Consider the following 20,757-nt stretch of genomic DNA (forward strand, 5'->3'; position numbering starts at 1 on the left):
CTCTCCCATCGACGAGTGAAGCGGCTCAACCAGCACTGATTGACCGAAAAACACAGTTTTAGCGACTGAGAAAGACTTCGAGAACTTGGTTGTCGAGGTTCGGTCTCGAGCCTCATACACAACGTCCGTCTCGGTAGTGTGTCTTTCCGCACCGAATTCCGACAAGCGAAACGTTGCTGACCGAGCATTGTCGTGACTAAGTAATTCGGGTGACACTTGTCTGATATAGCTCGCAGTCGGAGGTTCGATGTAAGAACGTGGATGGAAGAACTTGGCCCTTTCTGCAATATTGAGTATTTCTCGGACGTACTCGAGAAAGAATCCATGCTGTGATAGTGAACTAAGCCCTGTCTGCCAATCCACTGCCTGCATGACCCGCTCATTGGAAGGATAGTACGTCCGTCCAGGAGCCAGGCGTGCAATGATGCACAGCATATCAATGTTCTCCTGCGTCAATATGTCAGAAGACTTCACAGATGCAGAGCTCAGAATTGCCAACGCCTCTTCAGTACCAGTCCGCTTCGTCAGCGGGTCTGGAATGCAGAAGGAAGTAAGTGCATGAAGGAAACACAAAAATAGCTTGCTCTGGCAACTCTCATTTCCGATGAGTCTGCCCAGTCGATCATCGACATCGTATGTTTGAACCCTTTGCTTAGTCAATTTTTTGATGTCAACCTCGAGATGATCTTCCGTTGCGCGGTGCGATGCCTCGCCTTCAAGGATCAGCACCTTACGCGAAGGAGACAGTGAAGAACCTCGTTGACGATGTTCTTTCAAGACCAGTTGACTTTTCAGTCGTACCAAAGTACCAATTGACTGACACGGGTCGATGCACATGCCTCGATACTGCTTTGACATCATGGTCGTGGATCCTGGCTGTAGGCTGAAGTCAAGTCCCAAACATGGAAGCTGAATCAGAATGACGCGTTGAGATGATTAAGAGTCGGATGAATCCAAAATCGGTCCTCAAGAGGCTCTAGAACCCTGGAAATGAGTCTTGAAAACTTTCCATTGACGTCAATCAGTGAACTGTCTTCGTTGGGAAGCTTCCAGAATGTATTCTCACCAAGTTGGTGTCGTCTCAATCGCCAATTCGACTGCGATCGATGCCAAGGATTGTTCCTATGACAAAACTCAATGGACTGGTCCTCGTGGTTGTACCATTGAGAATAGTCATCGACAAAAGATATTGGAAAACTTCCACGCAAATGACGTGAAGGAACCAGATCAAAATGCCCGTCGCCTTTGATAGCATGAACAAGAAGATCGGCCTCAGGAGGTTCAGCTGTGCGATCAAGATGTAAGTGAACATTGTGGTCGCGAAACACAGCCTTCGATGAAAACTCCATACCTGGGACAGCAGTAGGTACGATTTCGAGAGATAGCCGTCCAAAAAGCCGTTTGTATGTAAGATGGTTCAACTAGTGTTTTGGCAAATGATCCAGGGGAACACCGTCGACAAGAAGATCGCCAGTCAGGAGGCAAAAGTGCACAATCTGACCTAGTGCCGTGGAAGTAGAGAGCCAGTAACTCAGATTGTTTGAGACGGCTTTCCAGCTGCTGGCAGGCTGGTAGGCAGCCCAGGACTCCTCGACGGCGTGATCAATTGCATTGCTACTCTGACCGGTGAATCTCTGAGACAAGTAGCGATGACAACTGTAGCATGCTTTCTGCCACCGGCGGTAGAGGTACTGGACTGGCGTCTGAAGGGAGTACAGGAAAGAATCGGAGAACTCCTGAATGCCGATGGAGCATTGCAGAAAGATCGATGCATTTTCGTCAGTTGCTAGCATGGTGCGCTGGAATGCTTCATCGACTGCGAAAGTATCGGAACATATCAAGAATGATTCCATTGCCCTTTGCTGAAATCTGATCTTGTTCGTATCGTCATGTATGTTCCGTGCCTTCTCCCGTAGAAAGGTCGCCCACGTGAAGGCTACCTTTCTCGCCGTGTACAAGTAGACAAGACATTGGTTTTGAATGTCTATTGACTTGGTGACAGTAAGCAAGCGACGTGCCAGAGCTATGAATGTAGCCAAAGCTGCCGAACATTGCCAGTTCTTCTCGCAACGGTTTGTGGACTCTGTGAGGCCTTGCAACATCTTACTTGAGAAGTCATCTTCTTCAACAATGATATGCGCCTCTCTCAAATCAGAAGTTCCACGCGGTCCTGCTTGATAAATGCATTGATGAATGATCAAGCTAACGTCCCATTTTTTGAAGTCAATGGTCGGTGCGAAAAGTTGGAGTAAAATGTTCTGCCAAGCGATTCTGAATCCAAGCGGTATCGAAGCGAGCGCTTTGTATTCGTCCAGCGACATGTCGTCTGGGCACTGGCTCTGTGAGGAGATGACGGTGTTTGGAGAGGGGCCACTCGGGTTCCGATCGGGTCGGAAAAGGAAGTCTTGCAAGGGCGAAGCAGTGCTGGAAAGCTTGTACGTGCACTTATGTCTTGTGATGTCGGGAAGCTCCATTGAGCCCGCGTAGGAAGACGCTTTGTGATCGGAGTACGCATAATGCAATCCGTTCCTAAGAAGGATATCGGATTCGGCGATTACACCCACTGCTTTTTCCTTGCGGTGTGTCACGGCGTTGGGTTTGGTGTTAGAAATCAGGCGGAGTCTTTGGGGCCTGGCCTCGCTACGAAAGAATTGCCTGAGCCCATCGTAACTTTGGAGGTCAAGGGAGTAGCCAGAATTAGACTTTCGTTGATGGGAATACTCGGTTTTGAGTACGTCGAAGAGAAAGAACATACTAGCCTCTCTCCAGTGTCCAAAAGACTGGGGTAGGGCGAGTTCAAAAACCGTTGACTTCTTGGCCAATACATCTGATGGCAGTGGCCACTCATGGATAGCAATTGTTATGCTTTCAGCTTGGGTTTTGTATAAACACCTCTTGCATTGCTTAGCGACGTGTGCGTAGTAGTGCCGTCTTGAGTGGTTGTCGAAACATTGCGTGTCATTGCAGGAATTGACCCGGTACCGTTGCATGAGGTTGTCGTACTGTGTGTGTCTTCTTAGTTGCGAACTGTCGGCGTTCTTTTTCTCTTTCTTTTGTTGCGTGCGCCTCAATCTTCCGGCATGACTCTCGGTGCGTCTCTGACTGATCGAATGTCCGAACTGCGAAGCATGTGCCCTCCCCGAAGGCCGCGTAAATATTTGACTTGGAGAACTGAGGCTTGCAACCCCGCAGCCGACTCTCGAGATAGTTCTCTGCCTCGAGTAACCTTTGCATGTCTTTCCTGGAGGGCAAAAGCAGATTCTGAAACATACCGATTGGGATCTTGGGGTCGTAGTCCAATAGCATAGGATGAGCCCTCGTGGCTGCCTTGTCGCAGGCGATCCAAATTTCGAGATTGGTAAGTATCATAGTCGATGTCAGTTCCGGATTTCCTTTGTATGAGCTGCTGGCCGCGCTGTGGTAGATTTCCATAATATTCCGCAACTGTGAACAAATCATTAAGGCGTCCTGATCAAGTTGATTCCGCAGCCAGTCGTTGAGATTAACCGCAATCCAGGACTCGAAAGCCATGAGATTGAAAAATCGATACTTTTTATCAATCAATTGAAATTGCAGGCCGTCCAAAGGAGGCAATATATCCGGTGCGTAGTAGTTCAAGGTCCAAGTTGGAGAAAACTCGCGCCCAGAAGACAATTTGGTCCGGTTCGTGACTGAATGGAGGAAGGCATCAAGCCGTGGAAGTCTTAGCATTGTGTCATTGGCGATGTCGAAAGTGTCTAGCTGCGACAGGTCGTGAGTGAGATCTCGGGAGCTGCTCTGTTGTGTCGCTGACCACCTCTGCATGAGAAGTTCATTGGCCGAGCACATACGCCGACGAACCACATCCAACGCATTGGTATTGACCGTCGAGCCCATTTTCTTCAGTCTTCTGGCAAGTTTCGCCGTCATCTGATACAGTGCATCAGAGTGAAGGCCCGTTTGTGAGGATTTATGAAGAAGCTCTGCCATGAAAGAAACCATGAAAACTTTGTACAGGTTGAAGTATGGTTGGGCGCCCTCTCTGGAGCCTCGGTGAAAGATGAGCTGTAGAACGACGCGGATTAGAAGCCACATGGGAGATCGACGCCATGGATGAAGGCAATCCTTCCATAACACCTCATCCCTCGTGTTCTTCCAAATTCTGTCTTCCTGGAGAGATTCTCCGGGAACCAATAGGAAACTGTGTAATAATTCTGTAATCATCTTCGGATGCGCTGTGTCTCGAGTCTCGTCATGTAGCTGATCAGCCTTCCTGACCTGAGGTAGAGTGCCTGGTGCGGCCTGGGTGCTCATTTTTGCCAAGGTAGCAACAAGAGTCTCGAGAAAGCCGGGCTCGAGGACTCGAGCTACGCCAACCGTAACGCCTCTTCCCGGAAAGCTTCTTCGAAGTCTCCCAATTGTCCCGGTTACAGCAACATTGGTAGGGAAAGTTCGAAAGTCTCAAACTGGAACGCATCTCTCGCACTGGTAATGAGCATGCCGGCATTCTGCTGCTTGACGTATAGGGCAATCGACTCTAAATGACAATCAGTTTCAGCTCGCTGCTCGATTTCCGAGACACTCACCTGGCTCTGGTAGAGTGGAGAGAATTTTGTGAAGGGATTGCTCATCAATAGCTATGGCATCGTGAAGCGGCGTGTGAACCTGAAGCATGTGTTGCATGGCGACACTGGCTATCTCAACAGAACGCGCAATCTCAGGTCCAAGATGGCGTTTGAACTCAGACAGAGACTGGCATACGAGCGTGAGCAGAGCAAGCTCGTTGTGAGGAGAGAAGTCGCTCTGCTGAGGAAGACGAGATGGAAGGAAAATGTGATGGAATAGATAGAGAGCAATCGCATCCGGCGTTGTCTCGCTATTCGCTAAGTTCTCAAAAGCCATTTTGATGCTGGTTTTGGTGATGTTCTGACGGTATGTGAGTGTTAACAGTGATAATACTATCGAGAGGTTGGTTGTTGAATAGACGAACGGCCTGAGGGGACTGCGCTGCAATCGTATTTGGTTCAAAAGTTGAGGAGAAATCCATCAGGTTCATTTTGGCTTGGACACCCTGTTGTCCGAATCCATCCACGCGTTGCATGGAACCTTGCGGTGCCAACAATGTCAAGTGTCTGCAGGAGGCCTTCCAGACTTTCTCTTTAGAGTTCCAAGGGTACAAAGGGAAAGGGTTTACAATGACCTTGCGGATGCATTTCGGACAAACAAAGTTTCCTCCTCGCTACATTGTAGGCCTCAAAGTCTGATATCAAAACTCCCATGCAAACAGTTCTCACGTAGCTGGGTCGTGAATATCATAATGTCGATGGCGTGATCATTTAGATAAGGGAGCCATCTTCCCAATGAAAGTTAATCGACATGGGCTTTGGAGTATGCCTTTTTACCAACGAAGCGCAGCTGATCGATGGATGTTTAACGCTGCACGTGAATATCTTGCTCAAAGACCATACAGCATGGTTTCTGCCTCACACCAGTCCCAAAACTTCCTTGCCAATGAACTTTCGCTGCTTGGAGATGATTGAAACCCATCGGAAATATCATCTGGGATACACCCAAAACGGCCCCATGGAACGATGTATGACCCGTTCTTTTCATTCGTCACCTTGGGGGAGCAAGCTGCGAAGAGCTCGCTGTAAGCCCCGAACTTTGACGGCTTGAAAACGACGCCCTACGTAGGTCGGCGTGAGATAAGGACTCTTGATGTTCATGTGCTCTGATACGTACCATGATTTTGCCCATTGCAGCTGGTGCATGTCTCTGCAGCTCTGTCTTTACAAGACCTGGGTTGACGCTCTGTGTATCGTGAGTCGCAAGACCTTGCTCGAAAGGGTGCGACGTCCACTTACCACCGAGATGATACCACCATTCTCCGTCTTATTTGCGAATTCTTTTGCCAAGAATACCACACCCACTTTACTTTGCATGTAATCACCCATCGAGTCGCCCAACTCCTTTGGTGCGTCATTTGCAGCATTCCAAACGACGCCACCTTTCGGGGCTCCCAGGGAAATCATGCTGGCGATCCACACAACTCTCACACTGCCCTTAGCGACTCCTTGCATCGCAGTTGTATCACGCAATCTCTCTTGCAAGCATCTGGTCAAGAGGAAGGGGCCCAGAGCGTTTGTACCCATTTGCAATTCATGGCCTTGGGCGCTCCTGCTGTTCTTGGGAGGCATCATGACGCCTGCATTGTGAACAAGAACATCAAGTCTCGTTTCCTTGGCGAGAAAAGAATCTGCTGCTGGCTTGATTGTTGTGAGATCCGAAAGGTCGAGCACTAGCGACTCGAGACGTCCTTGACTCGATGGGTAAAGTGATTCGAGTTCCTTGATAGCTGTGGCAATCTTAGAGGCGGATCTTGTCGCAATGTAAATTGTTGCATTGGCGGCATAGAGGATCTTGCAGAGTTCCAAGCCGATGCCGGAAACTCCTCCGGTGATGAAGAAGACCTAGCGATGTTAGTTGAGGGAGTAAAGTTGTGGCTATTGTGGGTGGGCGCTTACTCTGCCACTTTGGTCTGGCAACTCGTCTTCTGTAAATGTTGGCTTAGGTGGAAAGAGTTGGTTGAAGTTGCGTCCGGCCATGTTGATTGCAGTGTTGAGGGTTGAAAAAAAGTGGCTGATATGACGTTGTTCAATTGATGCTGAAAGATGAAAGGTACGTACAAATGATTTTATTATTCGTAGCAAGAATTCAAACCGAGATGTAACGTGGACTATGGATCAACGTATAAGTAGTCAATTCATCCAGTTCGATATCTAAAATATGTTGCGCGGCCTGGCGAGTCGGCGCACACGATCTAACCAAGTACGGCGCCGCAACATGGCTTCGACATTGCTCGGTTCACAATGATCGGAACTTCATTGAGACTGGCCCCATAATTACCGATCCTACGGGACGGATCTGCTCCGGCCTTGGCTTTCGCCGAAAAGTCGGGCGGAAAAGAGCTACTTCAGTGAAAAGCCGGCGCCGATCGGGTTTACGGGCATGTTCGTGCCCCAGTAAACCCGATCGCGAAATCCTTCGCGCTTGCAAAGCCCAGGATTCAATAAAAGTAACAAAGGGGGGCGCGAGCTGGTTTCGACATCCTCAAAGCAATGCGTACCTATTCATTAGTTCTCACTTTTGCTGCGTTATTTGACCTGGTTATGGAGCACCGGTTTGGCAGCCGCGCGTCCGACCGGGCTGTTTTCACCATTGAATGCCAATGTATGAAGGAGTCAGAGAGGCCACAAGACCAATCAATTTCTCAAGATTCGTATGTACAGGGAATCATGTATGTCCAAGAATTTTAACCCGCCCTCGTGATTTGGCCAAATGCATCAATCGTACTTGTATTTAGCAAGAGCTCGCGCCGTTGCCAGTGAAAGAACCGGACTGGTACGCTCCGCTGGCGTCGTCAAGGCACTCGGCTTAAATTCTCATCAGTACTATTCATCGATGCAGTAGATTATTTCTCACTTACCAACAGTAACCAGCTTGAGGTTGTTCTGCTTAGCCCAGTTGATCAACCAGGGCGTCAGGGTCTGCACCGTGGTGGCGTAGGTCTCGTGCATGAGAGGGATGTGTCCGTTGCCGCTGGCGCCGGCGGCCGTGAACTTGGCCTCGCTCTGCGCAGGGGTCTGGTTGTTCCAGTCGCCGCTGTCGACATCATCCGTGATGACCTTGTAACCGAGAGATCCCATGGTCGAGAGAACGGAGCCGCCGGTGGCCAGGTAGGGCGGGCGCATGTAGGCGGGCTTCTTGCCTATGATGTTGACCATGGCCTGCTCGAGCTTCTGCATCTCGGTGGTGAGCTGCGAGGAGCTCAGACTGCCGAAGTTGGAGGGGTGCGTCCAGGTGTGCGAGGCGATCTGGTGGCCGGAGTCGAAGGCCTTCTTGACGGCGGTCTTTTGGTTGTAGATGCAGCCGTAAAGAGTGCCCGTCATGAAGAAAGTGGCCTTAGCGCCGCCGTTGTTGAGGATGTCGACCAGCTGGGAGGTGTACTGGTACGGGCCATCGTCGTAAGCGAGGGCGAGGACGCCAGGCTTGGAGCACTTCTGGATCACGACGCCAGCGCTGGGGGCGCGCTTGATCAAGTCGAGGGGCGACTCGATTGGAATGGCCACAGCGCTGGTAGCCAGCAGCAAGGCGGTAACGGCGGACTCGAGGAAGTGCATGTTGAGCGATTGCGAATGTTGAACTTGAGAGTAGTCGGAAGCGAAAGATCGAGACACCAGGCCTTGGGGAAGAACAGGAGAACACAGGAGAGACCCGGCTTCGAGCTCGTCTATATATGCTTGTTTCGATTGAGTCTTCAACAGACGACAGTGAGCCCACTTGGACCACTCCAATCTCGTCGATCCAGAGAATTAGAACACGCGGGAGAAGCTCCTTTGTGGGGTTTTCGGAGCGAAAACATGGGAGAATCGGCCGGGCGAGATCCCATTCGGGAGTTCGCTTCACGGCAACAGGAAAACCTTGCTTGTTCCAGGGGCTGAATACCACTGCAGCAGGCCGGCAGTGAGGGGCTCAAGGGGGTTGCGAGATGGTCGGATGGACTCGCATCGGGTTAAGTGCGATCATGGAGCAATCTAAGTGAGCCGGGGAAAGCACAGCGAGAACGGCATTGATTGAGCAGTCTCATTTAGGCTCTTTTCCAGGCCACCAGTGCTTAATCTGGAACGGAGGGTTCCGGTCAAAGGGAGATTTTGCGGGTATTGAGCTGGTGATGCGCCGGGATCGCCTGCAATGACCGGGGTCCGTCAGGGGGCACGGGGGCGGCTGTTTGGTGCAATATGACGGCTCTTCCAGCTTTGGTACTGGAAACTCTGGACTTCTCCGCACGATAACCAGTCAACTGCCAGACTTTAAAGCTGGGTTGATGCCTCCTGCGCGGCTGAATCGGCATGCCGGCAGCGGGTGGCCAAGGGAGATCATCTGGAACCTGGGGAAGGCCAAATCCAGGCCACGAGAAGTCGGTACCGTCGTCCGTCGTCTACCGGCTAAATAAAATGCTTCAAGCAACGTGACGTGCTAAATCCAGCGCTGGGACGGGAATGTTGTAGTGCTGCGGGGATGCGGAACTCAGCTGTCAGGGGTTGATGTTGGTGGTCAAGACGCTTACTCATCAACATGGTTCATCTCATCATCATCATTCAGTTGCTGGCTCAATCTTTTTTTTTTTTTCACGCTCTGATCAGAGCTCACTGTCAAGTGAGATTTCATCTGATTGCTTATATACTCCTGGAGTTTCTAAATATCGTGCTCTGTCTCGAAATTGCAGCAACCTGATTTGACCGGCAATCAGCCAACCATCTGATCGACATGTCTTTTCTGGGGTGATTAGGCGCGCCCTTTCGCTGTCATGGCTGAGCCCAAAAGGGACGCGTCTCATTCTCCTCATTTTTGGCGAGCAGAGAACCTACGGACACCAACGTCACCAATGTAGCAAACCAAAAATCAATTTCACCACCTCCTCGCCAACTTCTTTGTCACTTCTACTTAGTTCATCATGGACGTCGAATGTCAATGCGCCACAGTGACGTTCAAGACGCCGACCCTCGAGCCCATCGACGTGTACTGCTGTCACTGTTCTCAATGCCGCAGGCAATCATCGTCAGCATTCGGCACTTCCGCCATCTTCCCAGCCGAGGGCCTGTTTCCACTGTCCGATGAGCTCAAAGAAAAGTTGCATATCTGGACGCGACCGACCAAGAGCGGTGGACAGATGGATTGCTGCCTCTGTCGCGTATGCGGGTGTCGCCTGTTCCACCGCATCCGCGACATAGATGGGACGTTGAGGCCGACCGTCAGCATCAAAGGGGGATCAGTTATTGGGCTCAAGCTCGACAAGGGAAAGCATATTTGGACCAATAGCGCCGTGGTGGATATACCCGGGCCGAATGAGAGCTGGCCTGAGTCGCCTTATACGCCCCCGGGCGAGCAAGAGGTTCTTGGGAAGTAGTGATATCACCAGGTTACACAGGCGCTTGCCAGTGTGACGCGTTGATTAAGTAAAGCTTATCTTCAGTCGTTTCGATCCGTAGAAATGACTTCCGGATATTCTTTTTAGTATGGTGACAGGACCTCCGGTCGTCGTTCGGTTGTGGTTAAAATCTATGTACAGGTATTCAACATGGGCAAGAGAAGCAGAACTGTTTTACACAAAATGTCACCTCATGATCTTCACCTCCTGAACATGTGGCGTTATCAAGACAAGCCATTTTATCTTTCCAAAGACATTGGTCAATGCGTCTCTAACGCAGAGCGAGCGGAACGGAAGCGCTGGCCGATGCTGCGCTTGCTGCTCATCATCTTAACGCTCTCATCATAGTCGCTGGTACCGTTGTTGGGGTCAGCATCCTTGGCGTTCTCGGCACCGCACTTGGAACCAGCATTGTACGCTCCATCAGGTCCGTCGACGCCGGCGAACTCGCGTTTGTCGTTGGCCTTAAGCATGTTCGTCGCGGCCTCGGGAAGCCAGCCGTTAATAAAGTCTCCGTGGGAGCAGTACGAGCTACCGCACGCGAGCTCGAAGGGAGGCGTGCCGTTCCAGCCGTCGGGAAGAACCTTGCGGAGATCGTAGCGGATGGAGAAGCGCAGCTGGGGCATGCGCTTCATGTTCTCGGGGCAGCGGTTGGCGGGCTTGAAGCTGTCCTTCCAGTTCTGAGTGCCTGAGTAGGCGGATTCAAGGGTCTGCTCGTTCACGCAGTCGTGGAAGAGCAGCAGGGTTTGAAGGTGCGTAGAGCACGTCTTTGTGGGGAAGGCTGCAGCATCCTTCGTTTCGCCGTCGTCGCCCTCGCAGAACCACTGGATACCGGCCAGCTCCTCAACATCAGCTTGGGATGTTGCTTTCGAGTTTCCGGCTACGGTCTTGTAGTTTTGGGGGATCGCGACTTCGGCATTCTCGATGGAAACGTAGTAGGCTGAGAAACGGGAGAAAGGGACGGGAGTCATGCCCGTGTCGTTCTTGACATAGAGCGTAGGGACCCCTTGGACATTGTTAGCAGATGCTTCTCTTGAAAAGTTCAGAGTCAAGCAGCTGTAGTAATAATATAAAAGAACTTACAGTAAGAGGAATAATCGTTGGGGTTCTCGGCAGTTGAGCAGCCGGCCTGGAGCTCCGCAGAGGTGTTGGTGTTGAGGGTGACGGCATCTGAGCCAAAGAAGGTGTGCATATGACTTTTGTACTGGCCGGGAATAACCACCGGGTCGATGTTCTTTCTCATGAAGGGCTCGGCCACAGCAATTGTGTAGGCATTGGCGATGCCAGCACCGGCAAGCAGAAGGGATGTAGCGGGATGCATGTTGAAGAGGGCGATGACGAAAGCAAAAGGAACGAACGAACAACTCAAGGAGTTTCAGTAAACGTACTGATGGAGAAGAAAGGAATGACTGGCTTAGAAAACAAAACTCTGAACAATCAGACAGGCTGACAGCTCCCTATAAAACTTCAGCTCGACTAGTTGATAGGGCGGACTCGACGTTTGTTCATCCCATAATCGACTGCATCGCAAATGCCCCGCCGGTATCTCGTCGATCCTGGTAGATTCTGCAGGGATTAAGCGCACCGTTCTGCGGGCTCGGGCAGCTGAAACACGTCGTCAACTTGGTTAGGCTGTTAGAGCCGTTCGGTCTTAATTGCACCCAGGGCTGGTTTCTACCCTGACTGAGGCCAATATTGATCTATCGCGTACCGCTGCTACGTGAGTCCTGTTTTCGTATTCAAAAGGTAGGCAGACATCTTCGTACACGCAGCTGGTGGGGGCTGAATACCACTTGGGTGGGTGTGAGTGACGTCGAAAGTCCCCGTATCTGCCGGGCAAGGGCCCCTCCCCCCTAACTCACGTCGAGGAGAAACCAAACGCGGAGAGAATGCGCGGAAGTCCATAGTCCAATGGCTGCGACTCAACAGTCAGCAACTACACATTTACCGTGAAGGATTTCCCGGACGTGTTGCTTTCTCTGACACTTGACAGCTCGGGTTCTCAATCACCATAGCTGGGATCACCCTGCCGGTAAGCGGCATGACGTAGAAACCCGCCTCATGTCCGCACACATAATTATAGCATGCAAAGCTTAAGTTGTAGTATAATTCAAACCATTCGCTTCTCTTTTCTCGGAATTGTTTCCACAGGAATGTGTGGGAATGCACATCTAGCTTGAATCACATCAGGAATCCCCGCCTGCAAGTTCTGAGTCTTCGATACTATATCGACCAGTATCATCAGATCGGCAACCAAAGACCGGAAACTTAAGTCAGAAATTGGTATCAATGTTATGGTTGTAGATGATCTGGAGATCTGCTTTTACAGCTTAGACACGTACGTGACCAGGTGACCACAGACAGCATAATGTCAGTAGCGTCGTTGTTATCGAGCAGACGCAAGTGTGATATAAGTAGCCATATTAATACAGGGGAAATGTGTCCAAGGAATCAGTCCAAGCTCGTAACATCAAGCTTCGCCCCTGATATTGGGTCCCCGTGAGAAGAGCTAAAATATTCCCTGGTGATTTTGTTTGGGGAACTTTTCGGCGAGATTGTTTCATATTCACGGGGCATGCTTCTCGATCTACTCCGATGACAACATTGCCATTGAATTATGTGGCTCACTGGAGGAACTGAACTAGTTGTAGAACAACTAGACGTTTAAGGATCGGCCTGAAGAATAGAAGTTGGCATGACATCGGCCACAAGGTGCCTCGTTGAAGTATGGTGCATTAGATGAGGAAGCAAGAAGTTCTCTTGAACGAAGCTAATTTTCCAAGACAATATGCTCGTTGATTATTGAATTGTATAAGGAGAGCTATAAATGAAGAGAGTGACTATTCATCGGCCGCATTGACCAGCAACGAATTGACGTGGCAGCTCGTTCGGCGGGATGTTTAGTCCGCACCGGCGGTCGGCACCGCAAACTCCACTGAATTGTCCATTTGTACAAGCTTGTCCTTTGACGCTCTTTCCCTGAGGTGCTAATTGAAGGCAATTCCTGTCAACCATGTTCTATCCAGGTAAGTAGGCGTATGGTAACATGACTTACTCGCAAGGACGCTAAGCGCAGAGCAAAGGACCAAAAGAGTGGCGTTGAGAACCCTCATGTTTGGAAACTCGTTGAAAGTCAGGACTCAGGTCAGTGTGGATTAAGGAGAGAGTAAGAAGGAAAGGTCGGCTAAGGAGTGGCGCCGTAAGAGAAAAGATAGGAAGGTCGAATAAAATCTGTGCTCGGCACTAAAGAATGGAAGACTGGTGATCAGTTCAAAACATGGCGTATCTTTGCGGGTGGACTTCTCGCCTTTTATGGACAAAGATGCCCAGGTACCCGAAAGATTTAACCTTACATCGTAGCCGTCTTCCCGCCCGGAATCTATCCCGGTGTTTCCCACATTCCTCGAGAAGGTGCAGCCTGCGACGCCAGAAGTTTGGATGGCATCGCTGTTGACACAGCGCACATCAGGTGAAACCTCGTTAGCAAACGAGTCAGGCATCCCCCGCGTCACGCAGCCCTACGATTTTCGAAATGGAATGATGTACAGCGTAATCGTCATTCAAGAAACAAAACAGCAGCTCAATAGTTGTTCATGCCTATGATGTCCTATCGTTTGCCATTGGCTTACTCATGTTGAAAGACATTGCACGCTCAAAACATGCCTAGCTTGGCGGTTTGAAGATTGTCTGTTGTCTGATACACGACTTCAAATAGACCTTGTCCTACCATATTGAAGCAAGTTAGTTTCGTTATCTGGCCATGGTGTTCGAAACGGTTGGACAAGAAGCATGAAAGACTTGTAGTGAAATCCGTTGCGATAGCGAGAAATTCCAGGTATTGATCTATGCCGTCGGTTGGTTATTGGCATCTTAGGTCAGTCACTTCTTTTTCGAAGGTAGGGTACCGAGTAGATTGATACACCACCACTTGTGCGTCGAAAGTAGCACAGCAAAGTGACCTCTCGACGGATCTCAACGGCTTCACATCGTGCGTCAGACTCTCGGCTAGCAAAAATAAGTCCTCCGATAGTCATCATTACGCAATTTTAACTTACTAGGCATGAGGCTCCTTCTTAGTTTCAATCTCTTAATTAATACCTAATACTAATGCTTGTAAGATGTTCTGTGACGTTTAGTGTCAACTTAGCACGGAAACGTATGTCGGACGTGTCCCCGGCCCGGTGCGGGTCTCCTTCTGCGCGGCATCGCGACCCAACGCCGGCACATTCGAGACAAAAGTCGTCTAAAAGACTTGCTGCTTCTCGAGCTTCTACTTCGAATGACACCTGCAAGATGTCGAAGCGGAGAGGCACCCTTACACGCTCACTACCCAAGTCACGTGGCGCACTGGTTGCGTGACAGAAGCTCAGCTGCTCAAGAGACGAAGGACCAACATCGCTACGACCATCAGCTCTGGCACCACTTGACAGTACGCTAAGATCAACAGATGAGTCTGTAAGGAAAAAGACAAGACTTTCGGGTACGGATTGCGCTTTTGAGATACCTGTGGGACAGCACAGAGGTAGGCCCTGACCTTGCGGGAGATCCCAGAACTGCCAGCACCAATGTGGTAGGCCTGAGCTGCGGGAAGTTCAACGCTCGAGATCAGCGAGATGCTGACCCTGAAGTTGACGTCAAAGACAGACACGTATACTGTATTAACGCTGTTTTTTCTGAACGAGATATAGACGTGGTCGCCCTCAATGAGCTTGCCTTCGCCGTCCATCTCAATGATCTTGTCGGGCCGTCTGTTTTTCTTGACGCCAAACGTAACATACAACGTGTGTTGGAGCTTCTCATGCCTGTTGCAGGCGAGACTCAGCAAGTGACACGGCGGCGGCAGGCACTTCGAGAATGTTGCGGGGCACGGCTCCAGCATGGGATAGATCACGAGCCATGCGGCCAGAGTGACAACAGGCAAAGATAGTGGTGACGTTTTTGGCGCGATTGGTGATGAAGCGCACCAAGCGTTCCAGCTCCACTTTCAGAATGCCGTTGAAGGAAGAGGCCGCAACAGCCGCGGCATGGTTTCGAAGCAGGAAGTACATTAGTACAAGGAAATGATAATGCCATTATTGGTGCTCGGTGGAGCTGGCTTCTTTGTCGACGCCTGGTTTATTAATATCCTCTTCGACGATCCCGCCGTGGCCCGAATAGTAGATGATTGTTTGGCCGCGAGACTTTCACGATGCGTTCCCACTCCCTGAGGATGCCTGCTCGGGTAGCAACATCACCACACAGCATGGAGATATGGAAAACCTGTTGGCTGAGAACAAATGCCATATTCCCGACATCGTTAAGCGGGCTGCGGAGGCCCCCGAACGGGCTGGCGATCAACAAAGCCCGCCTTGCTGCAGTCATCTTCAATACTTGCAAGAGGCTAGCGGGATAAATCGGAGTGCGTAGAGTATGATAGCGAGCGGGTGAGGATTGCGTGTTCACCAGGCTATTCATGGGACTCGAATGGAGTTCTCAGATACGAGCATCGCTGTTATGTTCGGGATGACCAATCCTGATTTTAACGAAGGATCAAGCGATCTGACCATACTCTGCGGAGACCATACCAGTTGCATAGTAGATATCTGCAAGCTTGGCAGGTCCATACATAAGCGCAGTAGCGTTGCATTGCTAGCTTGTCTGAGGCTCTGTACCTGGTTGTGGTTTCGCTAGTTCTCGTTGAATTCGGTCCAATGACCATCAACCATATCAGTTTGGTCTTGTAATCACAGCACATATGACTACTCACAAAGAGTGACTTGCACGCAGACCGGCCCTTACAAGGCAAATTGGAGGCATCTGCTAAGCAATAGTACCCTGCTACACGGCGTTCCCGAAGGAGTTCTCCCCAGTCTCTATTTTACGCGATCCCATTACTGAGGCGACTGACCTTCGAAGAGCCTTCTCCTGATTGCAGCCTCATTGACACGTGAGCCCTCCGCGACTGGTTGATGTCTTCCGCGTCACGGGTCAGGCATCAATACTTTCAATTGGCGCTATTGTGATCCATCTCTCCCAAGTTTCAACACAACCGCACCATTCGCAAGCGAGCCGATTCAGACGAGTTGCCAATATTCACCCCACCCAGGCAGGGGTTCAATTTTTTAAGTTTTCGATAACCTGGAATCCTTCATCCTGCTGGTCAATCCTTTCCCCTCCTGCTCCCTTGATGTCTCTCCACAACCCGACTGGCTGCGACTGTGCGAACTGACAGTGCCAAGCATCTCAGCTTCTGAATTCAACCTGTTTTGGGAAGCAAGTATTCATCTTCGGTTGTGGTGCATTCCGATGTCCAGCAGGCGCGCTAGACGCGGCATCGATACCCTCAATTGTTTGTCTACTTACCCTGCAACCCCTGTCATTGAGGGATTTTTGCGCTCTTCTGCACTGTACGAATACCGGCCATTGGGTGTTGTCCGATGAGATCCTGATACCCCACAGCATAGACGTGGATAGAGCCGAAAGAGAAAATCACATGAAAGTCTGTGGTCTTAGCTCCCGCAGTTCTGTCCGGTCAGAAAGCGTTGTCTATTCCAGTGACCAAACCAGGCGCCCCTGTTGCTCCTCTGCAGGCTAGAGCCACCTGAAGGATTTGAGCACGTGAGGGCGCATTATCCATGTTCTGAATACTCATTCGCAGCTGATGCCAAGTTGCTACTCAGCCGCAATAACAGAAAGCCGCTATTGCGGCGGGGAACGGTGTGATCAACAGTGACTCAAAGCCCAACGAACGTCGTCATGCCTGAAAAGACCAGCAGATCGGGTTCCATGTGACATGTCGACTGATCGACAGTCAGACTGCGATTGGGGAGTGTCCTCTTGTATTTGCCTATAGCTTTACAAGACCACAGAAAACAATATGCGCAGTACAAGTAGATAACAATGAGCCTGGCGGCTTGAGTCACCTGAACGCACGTATCGTATTCCAGGCAATCAAGTGACCTATATATTATAGAATCAGTACATTCTTTGCGAACCTTTGCTCACATACCGAAATTGAGCCGCCCTATCAACAACCCAAGCGCCCACTATCGAACCTCCAAAATGTCATTCATTGCGGATATTGACACCGCGGTAGATGAGGATATCGTCAGTCTGCAAGTGAAAGTCAGCGCAGTCGCATGCGACGATCCCGAGAACCCCAGGCTGCACTACAAGCTCGCTCAGTCACTGCTTGAGAAATACCAGAGGTATGGAAAGGCAGCCGATGATCTTTCCGCTGCCATCTTCCAAGCCACCACAGCTGTCGAGAAGGCCGACATCCTGGATTCTGCTGAGCGGGATGAAATGGCTGCGACTCTTTCTCGCATGGTCTTTCTACAGGGGGACCAACTGCGAACGCCGGAAAGTCTAGAGGCTGCCCTGGAAAGGGGACTCCAGACGACCACGCTACTTTCGGATTCCTCGCCACATTTCCCTATGTTATGGTACAACCTGGCACAAATCTTGCTTTGGCGTGGGAAGTCTCAACAAGATGAAGATGACCTAGAAGCAGCCCTCCAGTATGCCAAGGATGCAGCTGACTGCCAGAAGGAGGATGATTTCTACTATCCCTTGTTCTGCTACACCATTTCTGAGATATTATTTCGGCTTTCTCATTTGAGGTCGAGTCCGCAGGATCTGGAGGAATCCTTATCCCAGCTGCTGGAATCGAAAAGGACGATGAGAGTCGACCATCCCATGCAGTATGGGCTGCATAGATCACTCGAGTCGATTTACAAGGAACGATTTCGCTACACACTGGATTATGTGGACATTGTGAAGGCATCATGTTACTTCACTCAGCGGTCTAGCATGCCGCCCCCGCCCACCAACATCCATGAAGATGGATATCGCCCTTCGATTGTTCATTTGCGTCGCTTTGATCGCTCCAAAGATATCTGTGATCTCGATGAGGCAATCCGGCAGACCAAGAATGAGAGGATCTCTCTGAGCCAGAACTCTGTGAAGCGAGCTTCGGCTTCGTTGGAATTGGCAGAGATGTTCGGGATCAGGTTCAGCCGCCTTGGTGAAGTACAAGATGCTAAAGAAGGCATCTTCTTTGCCAAGGAAGGACTTGATCTTAGGATGAAAAACAACATGGAACCTATAGGTGCACTGCAGTCCCTTTGTTGTCGTCTCTTCAATCACAATGAGGAGTTGGATGTCAGCAAAGATGTCGAGGAAACTATCAACATCATCACGAGCATGATCCCGGTTTTTACAGGTATGGAAAACCAGGCAGACCTCCGTACCTTGTTAGGGATGATGCTCAGGCAACGGTCTCAACACGACCATCAGAATGTTGGGGACCTCGAAAACGGAATAACGCAATTGAGAGAAGCTCTCCAACTATCCCAAAGTGAGACGCAGAAACGGACCGCACTCGACATTCTCACAGCTTGTCTCCATGACCATTTTAATCGTACCGGAGACGAAAGCAGCATGAACGAAGCTGTTACCACTGGAAGACGTCTGGTGAGCCTTCTCAACCGAGAGCACGAAGACTGGAATAGGGCATTCATCCAGTTGGCCCGACAGTTAACCAACCGGGCCTTGAGAACTGGAAATGCGGCTGAGCTTGATGAAGCCATCTCAATCTACGAAGATGTCAGTGATGCTCTACCCGATGATCACTTTTTACGCCTACGAAACGTTGATGCTCTGTCCACCATGTACAATATACGATATGACCGCAAACGACAAATCTCCGACAACGATAAGGCCATTGCCATGCTGAAAGATTGCATCAACCGTACAACACAAGCGTCTCAAGAACGGGCTATCAAGCTTCTCAACTTGGGAAGCAGCTTATCCCGTCGCTTCCGGCGGACGAGACTTTTGACACATCTTGAAGAGGCAATCTCAAAGTACGAAGAGGCGCTCGAGACGCCCTTCACACAAGCAAACCAAAGCGTGAAGGCTTCCTGCCTGTACAGTATGGCACAGCTTCGACATCAACGTTATGAAATGACAGGAGACGTGGCTCATTTGGATATGGCCGTTGAGCAGGGGAGGTCAGCTGTGACAACTCTGGCGGATTCTCATCCAGAACTGGCTAGAGCTCACCTCAACTTGGGCAGCTCACTCCAAGACCGAGCAACAGAAACGGGGAGGCTTGACGACATCGACTCGGCTCTCAACAGCTTCAGAACTGGAAGCCATCTTCAATCTGGCGAACCGATCATAAGAATCAATTGCGCGCATCGTGCAATGGGCATTCTAGCCGAACAGAACGATTGGGCTGAGGCTGAGAGGATAGCAGACGTTGCTGTCAGTCTCATACCACGAGCCTGCTCGCGAAAGCTCAGCCAAGATGATCAAGTGCACGCACTTCGCAACATTTCCGAGGTATCCGCAGACGCCTGTTCGATCTTATTACGGTTAGGAAAGGTTGAAAAGGCCTTGCAGCATATCGAGTACGGCCGTGGCCTGGTTCTTGGTTATCTCATTGATGAGCAGAGCGATCTGTCGGACCTGAGAATGCGAGACTTCTCCTTGGCGCAGGAATACGAATGCCTGCGCACCAGGGCTTCTAGTGCAAGCACCGACTTGGAACCTATATATCAAGAGATGGACGTCTGTGAATCGAAGATTCGTCAGATTGAAGGCTTCGAAAGGTTTTTGCTGCCGCCCTCTCTGGAGGAATTGCAAGATGCCGCTTGTGAAGGCCCAATAGTTGTCGTCAACACGTCCAAATTTGGAGCAGACGCTATCATCATCACCAAACATTGCTTCAAGGCTGTGGCGCTTCCCAAAATGTCATCCAATTGGATGATTAGGGGCGCTGGACATGGAACGGAAGAGCAGAGGGGTCAGCGAGACATCAAACCAGAACGTGCTCCAAGATTGAACGATATGGCACTGGAGTGGCTGTGGTCTGCTTGCGTCCATCCCATTCTCAAGCAGATCACGAAAGACCTCGACCAAAAGCCGAGTGCTACGGACCTGCCCCGTATATGGTGGATTGGTGCTGGATCTGCTAGCAGCTTTCCGTTTCATGCGGCCACAAGTTCCAACGCGGAAGCTCCTGGCAGCACTCTCGACGTGACTATTTCGTCGTACACGTCGACCATCAAGGCTCTGCAGAACGCTCGAAATCGCGCTTTGAGAGGACAGAAACAGGACCGCGTCGATCCATACAACCTTTTGGTGGTCACTATGCCCAGCACGCCCGGTGGGACGCCTCTTCCTGGCGTAACACGTGAGCTTCAAGCGATCAAGGCTGCCGTAGATGGCACATACAGCATCACGGAACTTGAAAAGCCCAACGCCCGTCAAGTTCTGGATGGTATGCAAGACGCGCAGATTGTGCACTTCGCGTGTCACGGCACCTCTGATCCTCTCGATCCATTGCAGAGTCATTTGTTACTGCAAACTCCTGAGCAAGATTGGACAAGCTCACGGTCAAGTCACTCATGGCCGCGAAGGTTCAAACCCGGGCTTGGATCGCTTACTTATCCGCATGTTCAACAGCTGAAGTGAGCGCGTCCAACCTGAAGAACGAGGGTCTGCACGCAACAAGCGCCTTCCAAGCTGCTGGATTCGGTCATGTGATTGGCTCCATGTGGCCAGTCAGCGACGAGGTTTCCATCGAAGTTGCCCAACTCTTTTATGAGTTCTTGAGCAAACCCAAATCCGAGGTTGTCTCGCCGAACAGGTTGGTTGCAGAGGCTTTGAGGAGCGCTGTAATCGAGGTTCGTAAGCGCCATACTGACAATGCTGATGTCTGGGGGCCATACATACACTATGGCGCATGAAAGGTAGCGGTATCTACAACTGCAGTCCGCATCGAAGATGGTGGTCATCTCGGA

At 50.6% G+C, this 20,757-nt stretch overlaps 6 protein-coding genes across 6 annotated transcripts; 2 read left to right on the forward strand and 4 right to left on the reverse strand.

Annotated features, from left to right (window-relative positions):
- Positions 1-457: 457 nt before the first annotated feature.
- Positions 458-750, forward strand: COL26b_009895 (uncharacterized protein; the record flags this gene model as incomplete). The annotated part of the gene is made up of 2 exons (XM_053182610.1): positions 458-550; positions 580-750. 2 exons carry the CDS (start codon positions 458-460, stop codon positions 748-750), a joined length of 264 nt encoding a protein of 87 aa, XP_053033418.1.
- Positions 751-4,406: 3,656 nt separating this feature from the next.
- Positions 4,407-4,881, reverse strand: COL26b_009896 (uncharacterized protein; the record flags this gene model as incomplete). Its single annotated transcript, XM_053182611.1, has 2 exons — positions 4,407-4,516; positions 4,566-4,881. The coding sequence occupies 2 exons, from the start codon at positions 4,879-4,881 to the stop codon at positions 4,407-4,409; spliced, it is 426 nt and encodes a 141-aa protein (XP_053033419.1).
- Positions 4,882-5,768: 887 nt separating this feature from the next.
- On the reverse strand, positions 5,769-6,584 carry COL26b_009897 (uncharacterized protein; the record flags this gene model as incomplete). Its single annotated transcript, XM_053182612.1, has 2 exons — positions 5,769-6,449; positions 6,504-6,584. The coding sequence occupies 2 exons, from the start codon at positions 6,582-6,584 to the stop codon at positions 5,769-5,771; spliced, it is 762 nt and encodes a 253-aa protein (XP_053033420.1).
- Positions 6,585-7,457: 873 nt separating this feature from the next.
- Positions 7,458-8,159, reverse strand: COL26b_009898 (uncharacterized protein; the record flags this gene model as incomplete). Its single annotated transcript, XM_053182613.1, has 1 exon — positions 7,458-8,159. One exon carries the CDS (start codon positions 8,157-8,159, stop codon positions 7,458-7,460), a length of 702 nt encoding a protein of 233 aa, XP_053033421.1.
- Positions 8,160-10,227: 2,068 nt separating this feature from the next.
- On the reverse strand, positions 10,228-11,288 carry COL26b_009899 (uncharacterized protein; the record flags this gene model as incomplete). The annotated part of the gene is made up of 2 exons (XM_053182614.1): positions 10,228-10,973; positions 11,051-11,288. The coding sequence occupies 2 exons, from the start codon at positions 11,286-11,288 to the stop codon at positions 10,228-10,230; spliced, it is 984 nt and encodes a 327-aa protein (XP_053033422.1).
- Positions 11,289-17,008: 5,720 nt separating this feature from the next.
- COL26b_009900 (uncharacterized protein) lies at positions 17,009-20,703 on the forward strand (the record flags this gene model as incomplete). The annotated part of the gene is made up of 3 exons (XM_053182615.1): positions 17,009-18,170; positions 18,345-20,234; positions 20,420-20,703. 3 exons carry the CDS (start codon positions 17,009-17,011, stop codon positions 20,701-20,703), a joined length of 3,336 nt encoding a protein of 1,111 aa, XP_053033423.1.
- Positions 20,704-20,757: the final 54 nt, after the last annotated feature.

Source organism: Colletotrichum chrysophilum, assembly GCF_026319265.1.
Source record: "Colletotrichum chrysophilum strain AFK26 chromosome Unknown scaffold_100, whole genome shotgun sequence".
NCBI lineage: Eukaryota > Fungi > Ascomycota > Sordariomycetes > Glomerellales > Glomerellaceae > Colletotrichum > Colletotrichum chrysophilum.